Source organism: Poromitra crassiceps, assembly GCF_964638095.1.
Source record: "Poromitra crassiceps genome assembly, chromosome: 12".
Lineage (NCBI taxonomy): Eukaryota > Metazoa > Chordata > Actinopteri > Beryciformes > Melamphaidae > Poromitra > Poromitra crassiceps.
Genome location: NC_139632.1, coordinates 26,087,710 through 26,104,582, shown reverse-complemented (window position 1 = coordinate 26,104,582; position 16,873 = coordinate 26,087,710). Strand labels below are relative to the sequence as shown.

Genomic DNA, 16,873 nt, shown 5'->3' with positions numbered 1-16,873 from the left:
CAAATACTACAATATTTAGCAACAGGTAGCACTGTTTACTTAGTTATTAGTTAACATTAGTCATGTTGAAATATGCTAAGTCTAAAGTCTATATTAAGATAATACTCCCTTCACCAGAAGAGCCATTGTTATTTTCACAGTACATGTATCAGCCATTTGTGACTAAAAGGTAAAGAGGTTGAAGCAGGAATACTTCATTAAGGCCCTGGCTGGTTAAGTTGCAGAATGAGTTGCCATGAGCACAAAATACACAAATGCTAATAACATTACAGATAAACTCACAGGTCTACACTCCCAGTCATACACATACATAACAGAATTGAAATAAATTGCTTTTGGTAGCAAGTGTGAGTAGAGCAGTTGTAAACATGGAATGCTTAGAAGTCAAAAGATCATAACAGTCATCACATGTTCACAGGTTTCAATGTGCCTGAATGGTAACATCTCTGATTAGCCCAAGCTCTTCAGAGAGGAAATCGAGAAACCGCTGGCAAAAAAAGAAAAGAAAAAATGGTGTGTGTGTGTGTGGGGGGCGTTGTGGTAGTAGATCTAATTGAATGGCACAGATAGATCTTGAATCTCTCTTTCAGCAATTATGGCCTCGTTAGAAATATGTTTTTTGTCAAGGTCACATCTTGCACAATGTTTAATATTGCTACTTTATCTATAGTGTGTGTCATTAACAAGAGAAGCGTCGTATTCAAAGTAACATACATTTCTAAGGCAAATGCATGACAAAATTAGTAAAAAAAAACGCCAGGGTGAATCTATCCATCAGGTATTTACCAACATCACAATTTAGAGACATTGTTCAGACAGTGAGCATGCTTTACCACATCCGACAGCTTTGCATTTGATATAAATAGATGCAATTATGAAACTCTATCATGAAGCAGATATAGATGTCATGGATGTAGCTAGCTAGGAAAAGAAAAAAAGAATCTTGGACCAACACAATATTATGTGCCTGATATCAGACTGAAATGTCAACTCATTACACTCCCATTTCCTTATTCAGAGGCAGCCAACTGGCTGGAGTGTGTGTGCGGGTTTGAAGGTCTGGAGCCAGGCAATATCTGCACACTACACTATTTTAGACTTGCAATAGAACATCTACAATAAAAATCATAGTCTACATATAAACAGAATTGGTCAAATAAACACATGCCAAGATGTTCTTATGTTCACGTCAGAACTCAAACTGTTCATCTTGAAAGCTAAATGTATACCTATGCCCTCCCTTAACCTAAGTGGAGAAAGTTGTCCAACCCTAACCTTAAAATGGGGGGGGGGGGGGGGTAACTGTGACAATAGTGTTTTCTGACTGTGGTTTGACCAGAGGCAACGGACCTTTCCCCTTTCCATTTCCTCCTCCTCTGAGGGACAGCATGGTTTACTTGTCCAACGACAGGGCGTTGTTATCTTCAGAGCCATTTACATTGAGACGTGCTCAGTATCAGCAGCACACAAGCTAGATTAACAGCTCCCTACAGACGGGCTCAGGCCACACTGATGAGAGAGGGCGCTGAAAGACTACCACACAGAATGGACCAATGATTTAGGGGCATGTTTATGATGAGAGGATGAGAAACTCCCCCATCCAGACTGGAGTCTTTTCAGCAGAGCTCTTCTAGATCACATCAGATAACACCAGTGACCTTTGAGCCTCCATACAAACTTTGATTCATCATTGTTTCAGCTAAGCTTTATTTCTACCGGCTGCCTCAGCTGTCTCTCGGTGCTCTTTGGTGTAATCGGCATGTGAATGAAAGGCAGATTAGAATACATTCCTTATCAAACTGGCACAGTTGTGAAAACACACCCGGCAGGGGGAAAGGTAGAGGGGGGAATTGGCCTGAAGGCAAGTTGTATTATACGTATCAGCTTTTTCCCCTATGTCAAAATCAGAATGTAAAAAAGCAGCAAGAGTTGAGGTGTTCCACTACAGTATAGCGCACGGCTTCTTGTCCTTGAAAGGGTTTTCTGAGGCGGGGATGCCCATGAGTAGCGGGTCGTTCTTGGCATGCTCTCCACAGTAGTGCATCAGGTCTGACGAGGCCTTGGACACCTGCAAAGAAGTCAGCCCATGCATCGAGTCACAAGTGACACACATACAGCAGTCCAGCCATGCATGCATCTATTCACACTGACACACATATAATAGCAGGAGTAGGCTACTCAGAGGTGTGAATGACCATGAATAAGAATAAAGCCGCGCTGTACCTTTATCCTCTCGATGCTGGCCTCTATCCTCAGCTGCTGCACCGTCCGCCTGGCGTGAGCCATGCTGCTGGAGCTCTGCATTTTCGATGACATGGCAGTCTTCAGGCAGCGTTGTGTTCAAACCTGTGTCAGAACAAGATAGATAGATACTGTAGATAGATAGATAGATAGATAGATAGATAGATAGATAGATAGATAGACAGACAGACAGACAGACAGACAGACAGACAGACAGACAGATCGCTTTATTTGTCCTCAGAGGGGAAATTCTTTTCCACAGAAGGTGCGTACATAATACAAACATGTAGGACATAAAAGGTACAGGGTTGTACAAAGTACCGGATACAATGTACACCTACAGGAACACATAAGCATAAGGACAGTAGCCTAAAACAGAGACAAACACAAAACAAACACTGATCTACATTAAATGGGATGGGGATTTGCTTGGTATTTTTGGCCAATGTAGATGCTAGCCCCCACAAAGCCACTGTGTAAATAAATCAACTCAGATCTTTCCTGGCAACAAGATGTTTCCGATGGGATTAAAGAAGCAATACCGAGGTCACGTCGTTGCTCTAAACTACTGTCCAGTGTATTATTGCCTAAACAACATTTGTATCCCATTGGTAGGGAGTGTTATCTTTTCTGTCTTTTAAAAGCAAAAGACAAATTCACATTTCAAATCCAGTGTTGTAAATAATAAATAATAATAATAAAAAAATAATGATAATAATAATAACAACAATAATAATAATAATAAGCAGCACATTATACAGCACTTGCAAGACTTGGTTTCCACAATATGGCAGTAACGGAAACTCAGCCAATGACAAGTGAAGTTACTAAGAAGTTTAGCTGCACAATTTCCCAAAAGTGATAGTTCATTTAATCTGGAATTGAATCAAAGTGCGTAAATGCTGTTGCCCAATCATGAACTTGTACAGTATTTCACAATCCACACAGTATGCAAACTGGGTTGCTCTTGCTGGGTTGTTATACTGTCTGTTCTCAGGAGAAGCTGTTCCTCTCTCACACCGGCAATAGTGGATCAAAACAGGGAAACATCTGAATTTACAACTTGGGATATCTAGTTTCTTTTCTCTTTTCTCAAGAAACATGTAGAGATGATTTCCAGAGGACAACAACATCTGATGCAAAAACAGTACAGTACCATCATGTATTCAAGCATACATAAAGCAGTAAACAAGAGATCATTTTCTCACATCTGTGTAAGCAACAATTATTCAACTTGAGCTCATGTGACCCTGCATTGGCATGAATGACCAAAACACACCATAGCATGGCTTTCCGGGCTCTCTGGGACTGAGGAAAATGATCCTGGACATGTGGTGCTTTGGTCAAGGCTTTTATGGAGGAGGGGGACAGGCTGAAACGGAAGTGAGATGAAACATGGACAGCTACAGTGCAGAGACGAGACCATGCATCTAATCTCCCCCCCACCCACCCACTCCCTTCCGCTTCCTCCACACAGGAAGCAGAATCACCAGCTACCCTCTGAAGTATAAATGATTAAATATGGTGTAGCGGGTTTAAAAATAGAGGCAGTGCACGCAGGCTTCTGTAAATAACTGAAGTAAACACAAAGATTAGCTGCTGCAACCATGGCATGAGTGCACGGCTTTTGCAATCTGGTCTTGATATAGCCTTGGCAAAAAATTTGTATAGTCTTGTAAACAAGTTTTTAGCAGTTAGATGTCCTGAAGACTGAACGACGACGTCAAACCACAACCACTATTATACTTTTGGACTGTTGTGTACTATTGCACACAATCCCACTACTACATCTGCTTTAGTAGGTGTTTTGCTGGGCACTCACTGTTCCAGCCAGGGTATTTTGCAAGTTTGTCATGGCTCTGTCGTCGACGCAGCTCTAGTTTTTAAAGCCTCAGCTGCGTGACCAGCGCACTGACCAGGCAAGAGTGGACACAGGAAGGGGAGCAGCTGCGTCAGAGACAGGCCGGTCCCACCCACCAACGTCTGCAGGAACACTGTGTGACGCCAGCAGCTCTATAGGTTTGTAAGGAGGCACTTAAGATGTAATGAGCTGTAGAGAAGCTAAATTCCAAGTAGGCTATTGTCTGCCAACCTCACTGCTAAGTGTTTTATGTTTTACTGTTGCCATTGTTGTGACCTGCTAGTGACCTAAATGCAGTCAAGCACAGCACTCAGTTCTAGGTGTTCTCCACATCCCTTTGCAATTTTGAAAGCTACAAGTTTAAGACTACGGGTTCAATGTCATTTTTGAGATCTAATCCTACAGATGGCATTTGATGAGACGATATTGCTCTATGTCCACACTTTTTCCTGTCTGTATTTATTTAAATCTGTGCATGAATTACTTATCCACTCTTCCTCTGTCTCGCTACAGTGGTTGCATGCAAATTTTTGCTGGATTATGTCCAGACTCTGAGAATTCTGATCACATTACGAGCCTGACCACTGACAGATATAGTTTTGAAGGCCCGATGTGAGCAAAGTCTGAGTTTGTGCACTTAGGCCATGTCTACATTAGCTCGTATTTGATGGGTCGGCACTTCGTTTGCACCTATTGTCCACACTACCTCTATTGTTCTGAGCATCAAAGCGTTTGATGAAACGTAGTGTTAATATGCCCCGGTGTGTCCGGATGACAGAAGTGGCAGTGAAAGCCTGCAGGTTTCACAGCCGGCACAAAAGGAGGGGATGGGAAGAGCAGAGGACTTCCTACACCTATGATTCAAGATTCAAGATTCAAGATTCAAGATTCAAGATTCAAGATTTTTATTGTCACTCCATGGTACAAGTATCACGTGTGAAATTCTTGTGCTGTGGACTCCGTTTACAACATAGTACAAATATAACAGGGCATATGAGTGCAAAAACAACAAGAGACACACCACGCAATAAGGCAGTATAGTGATAAGACAAGTCAGAGACAGTGGCATATTCACTGCACATAGGTGCACATGTCATGTGCATACTTTAGACGTGCTTAAACATTTTAAATTCGACGTATTTGACATACAGGTGCAAATAGCATATACCTTATTAAACATACAATTAAACATTAGACATACGTAATGGTAGCAGCTACAGTACGGTACAGTACGGCTACTACACTATTTGTGTATGTTAAGGAGTCTCGTGGCCTGCGGGAAGAAACTGTTCCTCAAGCGATTTGTGCGTGCTTTTGGAACCCTGTATCTCCTCCCTGAGGGTAACAGGGAGAACAGGCTGTTGTGGGGATGGTTTGTGTCTTTGATGATCTTCAGGGACCTCCTGAGGCACCGCTGGTTATACAGTTCATGCAGTTCTGGCAACTCACATCCTGTTACGTGCTGGGCCGCGCCATTCCATCCACCATTCATGGAGATTTGAACTAGTAATGAATAAGAAAGACAAGATTTTGTCCTCCTCATCTGGAATACAGTCCGCCACATAAAATCCAGTCAGATGGATAAGGAAAATATTTGAAGCTCTTTAAAAATGTAATTTGTATATCCATGAGCAGTGTACTTGTTGTCCACTATGTGAATGGGTGGCAAAACACAGCTTTTGGCAGCTGTGTTTTGCCACAACCACATTCAGGCAATGATGGAGGAGGAGACTGGAGACTCTTCTCTCAGGTGGGACATGCCAGATGGCACGTGGCACCTACCCAGTGGTGAGCCTGGCTGGCAGAGCTGGATGAGGCTAGAACACACACACACACTTGCAGCAGTATCAGTTCTTCCCTGTGCTTTGGGCACACAGGCTTTGCTGTGCAGCTCTGCTCTGATCCAGTCAGGTCCCTGACCTCAAACGTGCTGCCTTTCAAATAAGCCCCTGTGCCTGGGTAGCTGAGGCCAAGGCATGGTCACCTCTAGGGGACTCCTGCCAGTTCAGTGGGATTGTAACGTTCTCACTTGATAAATACACACAACATGCTGCCTCTAGCTTTAATGCCCTGAGGCAGCCAGGCCCTACAACAATCAGACATGTATTTATTTATTTATTTTTTGTTTATACGTATACATGGCATGCTTGACTTTCTTATGGAGAAGCATCTCCACATCCAACAACAACAAAACAAAACAACAAAACAAACACCAACATAAACAAAAGCCAGTAGCAGGGAATTGTGGCACCACAGGGGGTGCTATACCTTTGCTATACCTTAAAAAAACCTTTAAAAAGCCATCTAAAAGAATGTCTGAAATGCCTTTCTCTGCAGTCTGCATCCAAACTGCGTCTCTGGCCATGAGGTTAGTATGTGTACTAATGCCATGTAAGCATGTGGCACACTGAAACCATTGATATGAAAGACATTCATATTTGTAGTCTCACCACAGACATTTGGCTGTGAAGTTTGCACAGGTGGGTTTCCACAGTACTGAGAAAGAGGTTGTGAGGAGTCTATAACAGCATGGATTACCCTGTGGTGTGTAGGTGTAATCGCTGCTTAGACCAGGTGCCCTAACAGTCATACAAAGAAATCACTTTCATCTGATTAAAATCAGTGGCTGCTAAGACTAACCACTACATTTTCGCACACCTGGACACCACAGGAACCTATGCCAGGGTCCTGTTTGTGGATTTTAGCTCGGCCTTCGACACGATCATCCCGAACTTACTGCATGAGAAGCTCTTCCAGCTGGGCGTGCCTGAGTCCATCTACAGGTGGTCCACTCCACAGACTTCCTAATGAACCGGAAGCAGCATGTAAGGCTGGGGAAGCATATCACTGACTCCCGGACCATCAGCACCGGAGCTGCCCAGGTCAGCATCCTCTCTCCATACTTCTCCCTGTACACCAGCAACTGAGCCTCCAGCCATAAGTCCATCAAGCTCCTGAAATTCACAGATGACACCACCCTCATAGGGCTGATCTCAAATGGAGACGAGTCTGAGTACAGGCAGGAGATTGACCACCTGACGACCTGGTGCAATCAAACAACCTGGAGCTCAATGCTCAAAAGACAGTGGAGATGGTTGTGGACTACAGGAAAAGCGCAGCCCCACCTTCCCCCATCACCCTGGGTGACTCCCCAGTCAACACTGTAGAGTCCTAATCAGCCGGGACCTAACCCAGGACGGACAAGCCCGTCCTTATTGTGATCACCACAACGCATGCAGGCGCCGACACACACACACACACACACACACACACACACACACACACACACACACACACACACACACACACACACACACACACACACACACACACACACACACACACACACACACACACACACACACACAGAGTTTACAGAGGCGCCATGAAATGTGCTCTCCACATTTCTCCCATCCAGGCTTGTCCTTCCTCTTCAGCGCAGGCCACGAGTGGTGGGCAGCTTTTTCCCCTCGGCGCCCGGGAACCAACTTCCTCTCAGCCGTCGTTGGTCAGGCGACGACGATCTCCTGCATGTTTTTTTAGTGGGGGGTTCATATTGATGTTATGGATGAACCCCCAGGGGAGCACGGCGAGAACATGCAAACTCCACACAGAAAGGCCCTTTCACGAGATAGCCCACCTGGGCAGTAGGCACTGAAGGCATGGGGGGGGGGGACCCACAGCATAACAGGCGGGAATCGAACACAGGACCTAGCTGTGAGGCGACATCGCTACCACTGCGCCACCGTGCCCCTGAAATGGGAGTCGAACATCAAAGCTCTCACCAACAAGTCACAACAGAAGATGTACTTTCTTCGGCAGATGAGGGAATTCAAGGTACCAGCATTGGCACTCTTCTACACCTCCACCGCCGAGTCCATCCTCACCAATTGGTATGCTGCTGCTGCCCACAAGGACATCTCCAGACTGCAGCGCATCATCCGCCGAGTTGAAAAGGTGGTCGGGTGTAGTCTGACATCCATTCAGGACCTACACTCTGCCAGGATGCTAAACCGGTCTCAGAAGATTATGGTCGACGCCACCCATCCAGGAGATAAACTCTTCAGGGTCCTCCCCCATGGCAGAAGACTGGTGTCTTGCAGTACCAGAACCCCGTCACAGAGACAGCAACTGCTATCCGCCTCTTCAATGTGCCCCCAAAGCCCCCGAAAATCAGGTCTCCACCCCCCCCCACGCTCCCTGAGCAATCTCGCTCTGCAATGATTGGACCCCCCCCCCCCCCCATGGACATGATCCCACACACTTAAAGGGCTTTACTTGACATTCTACATGGATATTCTCCCACAGACAGAACCCCCCTCCGCCCTTTATACATCACTTAAGGATTTACTGGAGATTGTGCATGGACTTATTGAATGGACATTTATATGGACTACACTATGTCATTTTAAAGATCTGTTACTTTGCACTTTATAATTCATCATTTGAAGATGATCTTTCTGTCTGCTCCATGTTTTGTATTGCTGTGATCGCTGCGCTGCATAATACTATACAAAGACAAATTCCTCATTTGTAACATGTTTACTACGGCTATTAAATAATCTTGAAGTGCTCATGGCAGATGAACGCCCACCAAGACTCACGTCTGCTCAAGGTTTCTCCCCCGTTAAAGGGCTCTTTTTCCTTTCCACCGCCAAGTGCATGCTGTTGTAGCGGAGATGTTTCAGTTGTCACATGACCTGCAGTAAAGTCACCAGTGCACGTGAGAATTGTTTCAATTGTTGGGTCTAAAATAAAGAGCCTGGTCTTCTACCTGCTCTATTTGTAAAGCGCCTTGAGATAACTCTTGTTATGATTTGGCGCTATATAAATATAAAATTGGTTGATTGAGTGTGCATTTCTGCACTTCACAATGGAACAAACGGTCTGTGTGTGATATAAAGTCTTTCTCTAAAGCGAGTAAAATATGATGCACCATTACAGTAACTACAGTAGTTACATTCATAGTGTAACAGCTCAACAAAATACACACACCGAGATGCTCTTTGTTCATGAATTATAGAGGTGTCGTTCAGTGACTGATTGGGATAAGGCCGAGTTGGCCGAGTGCCGTTAGCCTAAATGATTAGTTGATTCGTGAGCTTGCCAGCTCCCAAAGCACTGGGCCATGGGAGAGTAAGCAGCAGCAACATTATCTGTGCTTTGCACTGCTAAACTGCTTGGCAACAGCCCCGCCAGGCTCCACAGGGCCGGGGATCTGTGGCTGACTCTACAATAAGCTCTCTGGCTCAGGCACGTTAGAGAGGCATGGTGACAATGCAGACATGCTATCAGCATTGTGCCACACTCGCGGCTGCTGCTGGGGCCATTGTGCAGAACAGAGGCACCAGAACAGCAGTCGGAGGCTTTTACAAGTTTAACTGCACCCTCACGCTCCCTAATCTCCCACAGCCTGATGCTATCTGGGAGCCAGACTGTCCAGAAGCAGAGGCCAGTCAGGCGTGCATGCTAAGAGACAGGCTCCTTCTCAAAACCTCCCACAGATAGCCTAAACAAGCAGCACCAGCAGACAGTGTCGCAGCGCGTATACTCGCTGGAGACAAACTGGATATGAGTAATGCTGTAACCTCCCCCGTCTGTAGTCCATTATGGTGGACGAGAGTGACAGATTTTCAAAGGTGCTGTTCAAACGGCTGCGGAGACCTGCGGTGTGAAGTGAGCCGGGGCATGAAAAGGAGCACAGAGGGTGTTGTGTTTACGCTGTTGGCTAAAACAGGATAGGAGGCTTCCAAGACACTGAGTCAGAGGCTGAGAGTTTCTCTCTGGGCTCCACACAGACCATCCCCTCACTGTTCCTCTCCTTCTAGCACTGGAGGCCACGCAACACTGGTGCAGAGGGCGAGGTCAGGTATGGGACAACGGATTCTCACTCACAGTCTCTGTCCTCTCCTCTCTACCCACCTGGGCCCCACGTGCAGAAAAACAGGTTCCTTTGTGTGTGTGTGTGTGTGTGTGTGTGTGTGTGTGTGCGTGCGTGTGCGTGTGTGTGTGTGTGTGTGTGTCCAGTCACATGCAGTGGCAGTCATTAAAACTTCAAAGCTCTGAGTAATATGCTTTTGATTCCCCGAGAAATATGTTCATCTATGGCCTCTTACACACACACCCATGCATGCACGCACACGCATGCACGCACGCACGCACACACACACACACACACACACACACACACACACACACACGCACACACGCACACACACACACACACACACACACACACACACACACACACACACACACACACACACACACACACACACATACGCCCTGTACAGAGGTATAGTGAGTAACATCCACTGGATTAAGCTTCTCTTTGAAGTGCGGGCTCCTCTCCTTTCATGTGCTATAGGAAGTCAATGCAGGACAAGCACCTAAAAAGCCCTGAACCAGGTGCTGCTCTCTCCTGTACGACACATCATCACGCATGTGCTCACATCATCTCCAACGCCACGCTCCTTCACACAGATTGTTCTCCACAGACGGTGGCTCTGTGCCTCTGCAGGCTGGCCGTTGTGAGAGACGGCTTTGATTTGACGTGGAAGACAGCGAGAAGGCAGAGACAGAGAGAGAGAAGTCTGCTTGGCCAGATGCAACCAAATGCACCAGCAGCTGCTTCTATTAATACATAAACGCTCACATACGGACCAAGGCGCTTTAGTCATGCAAACCTGCTGCATGCTGCATGCTCACTTTGAACAAGTGCAATAAAAAATAAATAAGAAAAAGCTTTGGAGCGCCAGATCTTTTAACAGACTCTTTTGAAATCTGCCAACTAGTGTGCAGAACATTTGCTTTGGAAGAGATACAGAGCAGTCCTCCATCCAGTTTTTTTTCCTCAATGTAAAATACATTTGGGGGACGTCTGTTCCTGTTGTTTTCCAGACTGCGTGATCTTAACGCAGATATTGAAAACAGCGAATACATTTGCTGTCATCACCAAAAAAAAAAGTCCTGTGAGAGCAAGAGACTGTGTGGGCTCAGACGGAGCGTGTGCATGGCTCCAGGAGGGAGCCCTGAGGGAGCGGCTGCTCATAACACTTAATGAGCCCTCAGTCAACCCTGTCTGCTGCCTGATCCGCTCCAGTGTGTGAGCCGTCCTGTCTGCCTTATCTGCTGCACACAGTCCAGTCAAAGACAATACAGCCATAGCAAGTGGCTCCACCAGCTGAGAGCGTCGGTTTCTTAACTCTAACTGCTTCTGTGCTCGGGAGTCACGAGGTCAAAACTCCTAACTGAACTAACTCCTAAAAAGCAGGCGTGGGCAATTATTTTTCTTGTGGGGGGAGGAGACGCATGAGGAACCCAGATTGTTGCTGGGCGCCAAAAAAATATTGTCATGCTGTGACCTCTAATTTGATCACTAGATTAAATGATAGAAAATATATACTGTGCATTTATTCTTCAGCATTTATTATATTGAAATTCACCCCAAACAGCCAATTTAGGTCATCTAATTCTCTCCTCTTTTTTTAGCTTCATAAGTAAAATGGTGTGGTTTGTCTTAGACCTCCCGGGCCAGGCAGAACCATCATGAAGGCCAGTTCGGGCCCCCGGGCAGCATAATGCCCAAGTCTGTCCTAAAGTAGATGGCTATGACAGTGGATGATTGAATCTGTGTGTGTGTGTGTGTGTGTGTGCCTGTCTGTGTTTCTGTGTTTCTGCACGTGACACAAGTTTCATTTGATTCCCTCCTCCTCAAACACTAGTGAATGCATCTGAATGTGTGCAAAGCTTGGACTGACGCCAGTCCGAGACCGCGGTCGTTCTGGTAAACGCTTGCTGTGCAAGGTGGGGGCCAGGCTACCATTTCCTGTTGAGTGGGAGACTTGAAAGAAGTGAAATCTTGACACCATTGATATCAGCGCTGCAGAATGCAGCAAGCTGTCTCCACCCTGTCATGGGAGAAAAACTCCCACCACCAAAAAAAAGAGCTTGCAGCAGTTTTGTTCAAATCCCCCAAGGAGGGAGACGTTAACAGAATGAAAAAGTCCCCTCTCCCACCGATACTTCCTGGTGCCCGGGGGCAGTCCTGGATCTGCACGGGTCTCCCCGACAACTGAGCTTTGTCTAGACAGAAGCCAACGCTCAGCTCACTGGATAGGAATTCAGTAAACCCACAGTCTCTCATTCTCACACTACCTTTAGCCTCTCTCACATGGCAGCAAACAACCAAGTCACAGCTCTCATTGTTACAATAATCCAGCGCTTTACCCTCCCCAAGCAAGCGCAGCACCCTGTCATTCCCCACAATAACCCACAGCACAACTATCTCATTATGAAAATTGCTCTATCTTGCTGAGCAGCGACTTCTCTGTGCATGAAAATGAGGTCTTTTCAGTTGTAACTGTGAGAGAATACTCACAGCTGTGTAGGAGAAAATAGGCTGCAGAAAAAGCTGAAGCAAAGGGATTGCTCTGCAGGGCAAATTATTTGGACTGGGAACAACATGTGTGCACTTCACTGCCCTATATCAGTGTGAACTTTACTGCACTATATCAGTGTGCACTTTACTGCACTATACAAATGTGCACTTTACTGCACTATACAAGTGTGCACTTTACTGAACTTTACTGCACTATATCAGTGTGCACTTTACTACACTATATCAGTGTGCACTTTACTGCACTATACAAGTGTGCACTTTACTGAACTTTACTGCACTATATCAGTGTGCACTTTACTGCACTATATCAGTGTGCACTTTACTGCACTATACAAGTGTGCACTTTACTGAACTTTACTGCACTATATCAGTGTGCACTTTACTGCACTATATCAGTGTGCACTTTACTGCACTATATCAGTGTGCACTTTACTGCACTATATCAGTGTGCACTTTACTGCACTATACAAGTGTGCACTTTACTGAACTTTACTGCACTATATCAGTGTGCACTTTACTGCACTATATCAGTGTGCACTTTACTGCACTATATCAGTGTGCACTTTACTGCACTATATCAGTGTGCACTTTACTGCACTATACAAGTGTGCACTTTACTGACCTTTACTGCACTATATCAGTGTGCACTTTACTGCACTATACAAGTGTGCACTTTACTGAACTTTACTGCACTATATCAGTGTGCACTTTACTGCACTATATCAGTGTGCACTTTACTGCACTATATCAGTGTGCACTTTACTGCACTATATCACTGTGCACTTTACTGAACTATATCAGTGTGCACTTTACTGAACTTTACTGCACTATATCAGTGTGCACTTTACTGCACTATATCAGTGTACACTTTACTGCACTTTACTGCACTATATCAGTGTGCACCAGGCGCGGACTGCATAATCGGGCATGTCGGGCAAATGCCCGGTGGCCTGGCCTGGCCTGGCCTGCAAAAAACAAAAAAAACAATTTGGTGCCCCCAGTCAGGCCACTCACTGAACAGCAGGCCAGGCGCCGCCTACTGGTTTACTAGTGGTTTTATTACTTTATTTAGGGTTAAAGTGGGTGCATCTCATTGTAAAATTGGACTCAGCCCAAATTGGGCTTCAAACGGCCCAAATCTGGCTTCAAACGGCCCAAATTGGGCTTCAAACGGCCCAAATTTTACGCGCGTCAGCCCGTATCGGCATGGCCTGCTTGGTATCTAATGCCCGGCCTGAATTAATAATCCCAGTCCGTCCCTGGTGTGCACTTTACTGCATCAGTGTGCACTTTACTGCACTTTACTGCACTATATCAGTGTGCACTTTACTGCACTATATCAGTGTGCACTTTACTGCACTTTACTGCACTATATCATTTTCCTGGGTTAACATCATTTAGTCCCAGCGAACCTAGCGTCACTGCAGCAACACACACCGAATATCTCTGGCTCGTTCACCTCTTTCAAAAGCAGCCATGTTGGGTGCAAACAGCACTGTGTGAAAGCAGCCATGTTGGGTGCAAACAGCACTGTGTGAAAGCAGCCATGTTGGGTGCAAACAGCACTGTGTGAAAGCAGCCATGTTGGGTGCAAACAGCACCGTGTGAAAGCAGCCATGTTGGGTGCAAACAGCACTGTGTGAAAGCAGCCATGTTGGGTGCAAACAGCACCGTGTGAAAGCAGCCATGTTGGGTGCAAACAGCACTGTGTGAAAGCAGCCATGTTGGGTGCAAACAGCACTGTGTGGCAAACTGGATGATGTCAATCCAAGAGGCCAACGTGCTTTATGAGGGCAAACATCAGCAACTATACTTTGCACTTTCCCAGCCTGTCACATGGAAAGTTGACATTACCTTACAATTCCTTCAAGGTTACCAACACAGTGCTCTCACCTTTCCCCCATTTCCCTATGACACACACACACACACACACACACACACACACACACACACACACACACACACACACACACACACACACACACACACACACACACACACACACACACACACACACACACACACACACACACACACAAACCTGTCTCGGGACAAAGCAGTGTGTAGACAAAGCAGAAAACCTTGGATTGAATGTAATGGATACAAGGACTTTTGTATTTGTAATGGTTGTACTACTTGTAACTTATTGAATGATGCTGTAGGCGAACAACATCATGTGATGCAAAATATTTCATATGTTTTAGCCAATTAGGGAAGCATGAGCAAAACAAAAAACAGCTCCCAAATTACTTCAGCCACAGTAACAATGAGCAAAGCTGCAAATATGAGCTGCAGTGCAGTAAAGATGTCAACATGAAAGAGGGCAGAACTGATGACACGTCATTCCAGTGTTGAAATGGATTGTGGGCAGACATGCAGAGACAAAAGAATGAACAGGCATGTGCAGATACACTCACACAGTCATACAAACAGGCATGTACAGATACACTCACACAGTCAAACAAACAGGCATGTACAGATACACTCACACAGTCAAACAAACAGGCATGTACAGATACACTCACACAGTCAAACAAACAGGCATGTACAGATACACTCACACAGTCAAACAAACAGGCATGTACAGATACACTCACACAGTCATACAAACAGGCATGTACAGATACACTCACACAGTCATACAAACAGGCATGTACAGATACACTCACACAGTCATACAAACAGGCATGTGCAGATACACTCACACAGTCATACAAACAGGCATGTGCAGATGCACTCACACAGTCATCATATACAAACAGGCATGTGCAGACACACTCACACAGTCATCATATACAAACAGGCATGTGCAGATACACTCACACAGTCATACAAACAGGCATGTACAGATGCACTCACACAGTCATCATATACAAACAGGCATGTGCAGACACACTCACACAGTCATCATATACAAACAGGCATGTGCAGATACACTCACACAGTCATACAAACAGGCATGTACAGATACACTCACACAGTCATCATATACAAACAGGCATGTGCAGATACACTCACACAGGCATCATATACAAACAGGCATGTGCAGATACATTCACACAGGCATCATATACAAACAGGCATGTGCAGATACACTCACACAGTCATCATATACAAACAGGCATGTGCAGATACACTCACACAGGCATCATATACAAACAGGCATGTGCAGATACACTCACACAGTCATCATATACAAACAGGCATGTGCAGATACACTCACACAGGCATCATATACAAACAGGCATGTGCAGATACACTCACACAGGCATCATATACAAACAGGCATGTGCAGATACATTCACACAGGCATCATATACAAACAGGCATGTGCAGATACACTCACACAGTCATCATATACAAACAGGCATGTACAGATACACTCACACAGGCATCATATACAAACAGGCATGTGCAGATACACTCACACAGTCATCATATACAAACAGGCATGTGCAGATACACTCACACAGGCATCATATACAAACAGGCATGTGCAGATACACTCACACAGGCATCATATACAAACAGGCATGTGCAGATACATTCACACAGGCATCATATACAAACAGGCATGTGCAGATACATTCACACAGGCATCATATACAAACAGGCATGTACAGATGCACTCACACAGGCATCATATACAAACAGGCATGTGCAGATACACTCACACAGGCATTATACAAACAGGCATGTACAGATACACTCACACAGGCATCATATACAAACAGGCATGTGCAGATACACTCACACAGGCATCATATACAAACAGGCATGTGCAGTTACACTCACACAGTCATCATATACAAACAGGCATGTGCAGACACACTCACACAGGCATCATATACAAACAGGCATGTGCAGATACACTCACACAGGCATCATATATACAAACAGGCATGTACAGACACACTCATACAGTCATCATATACAAACAGGCATGTACAGATACACTCACACAGTCATCATATACAAACAGGCATGTACATATACACTCACACAGGCATCATATACAAACAGGCATGTACAGATGCACTCACACAGGCATCATATACAAACAGGCATGTGCAGATACACTCACACAGGCATTATACAAACAGGCATGTACAGATACACTCACACAGGCATCATATACAAACAGGCATGTGCAGATACACTCACACAGGCATCATATATACAAACAGGCATGTACAGACACACTCATACAGTCATCATATACAAACAGGCATGTACAGATACACTCACACAGTCATCATATACAAACAGGCATGTACATATACACTCACACAGGCATCATATACAAACAGGCATGTACAGATGCACTCACACAGGCATCATATACAAACAGGCATGTGCAGATACACTCA

At 45.3% G+C, this 16,873-nt stretch overlaps 1 protein-coding gene across 1 annotated transcript; it reads right to left on the bottom strand.

Annotated features, from left to right (window-relative positions):
- Positions 1 to 1,942: 1,942 nt before the first annotated feature.
- On the bottom strand, positions 1,943 to 2,316 carry gng12b (guanine nucleotide binding protein (G protein), gamma 12b; the record flags this gene model as incomplete). Its single annotated transcript, XM_083646988.1, has 2 exons — positions 1,943 to 2,068; positions 2,224 to 2,316. The coding sequence occupies 2 exons, from the start codon at positions 2,314 to 2,316 to the stop codon at positions 1,943 to 1,945; spliced, it is 219 nt and encodes a 72-aa protein (XP_083503114.1).
- Between the last annotated feature and the right edge of the window lie 14,557 nt (positions 2,317 to 16,873).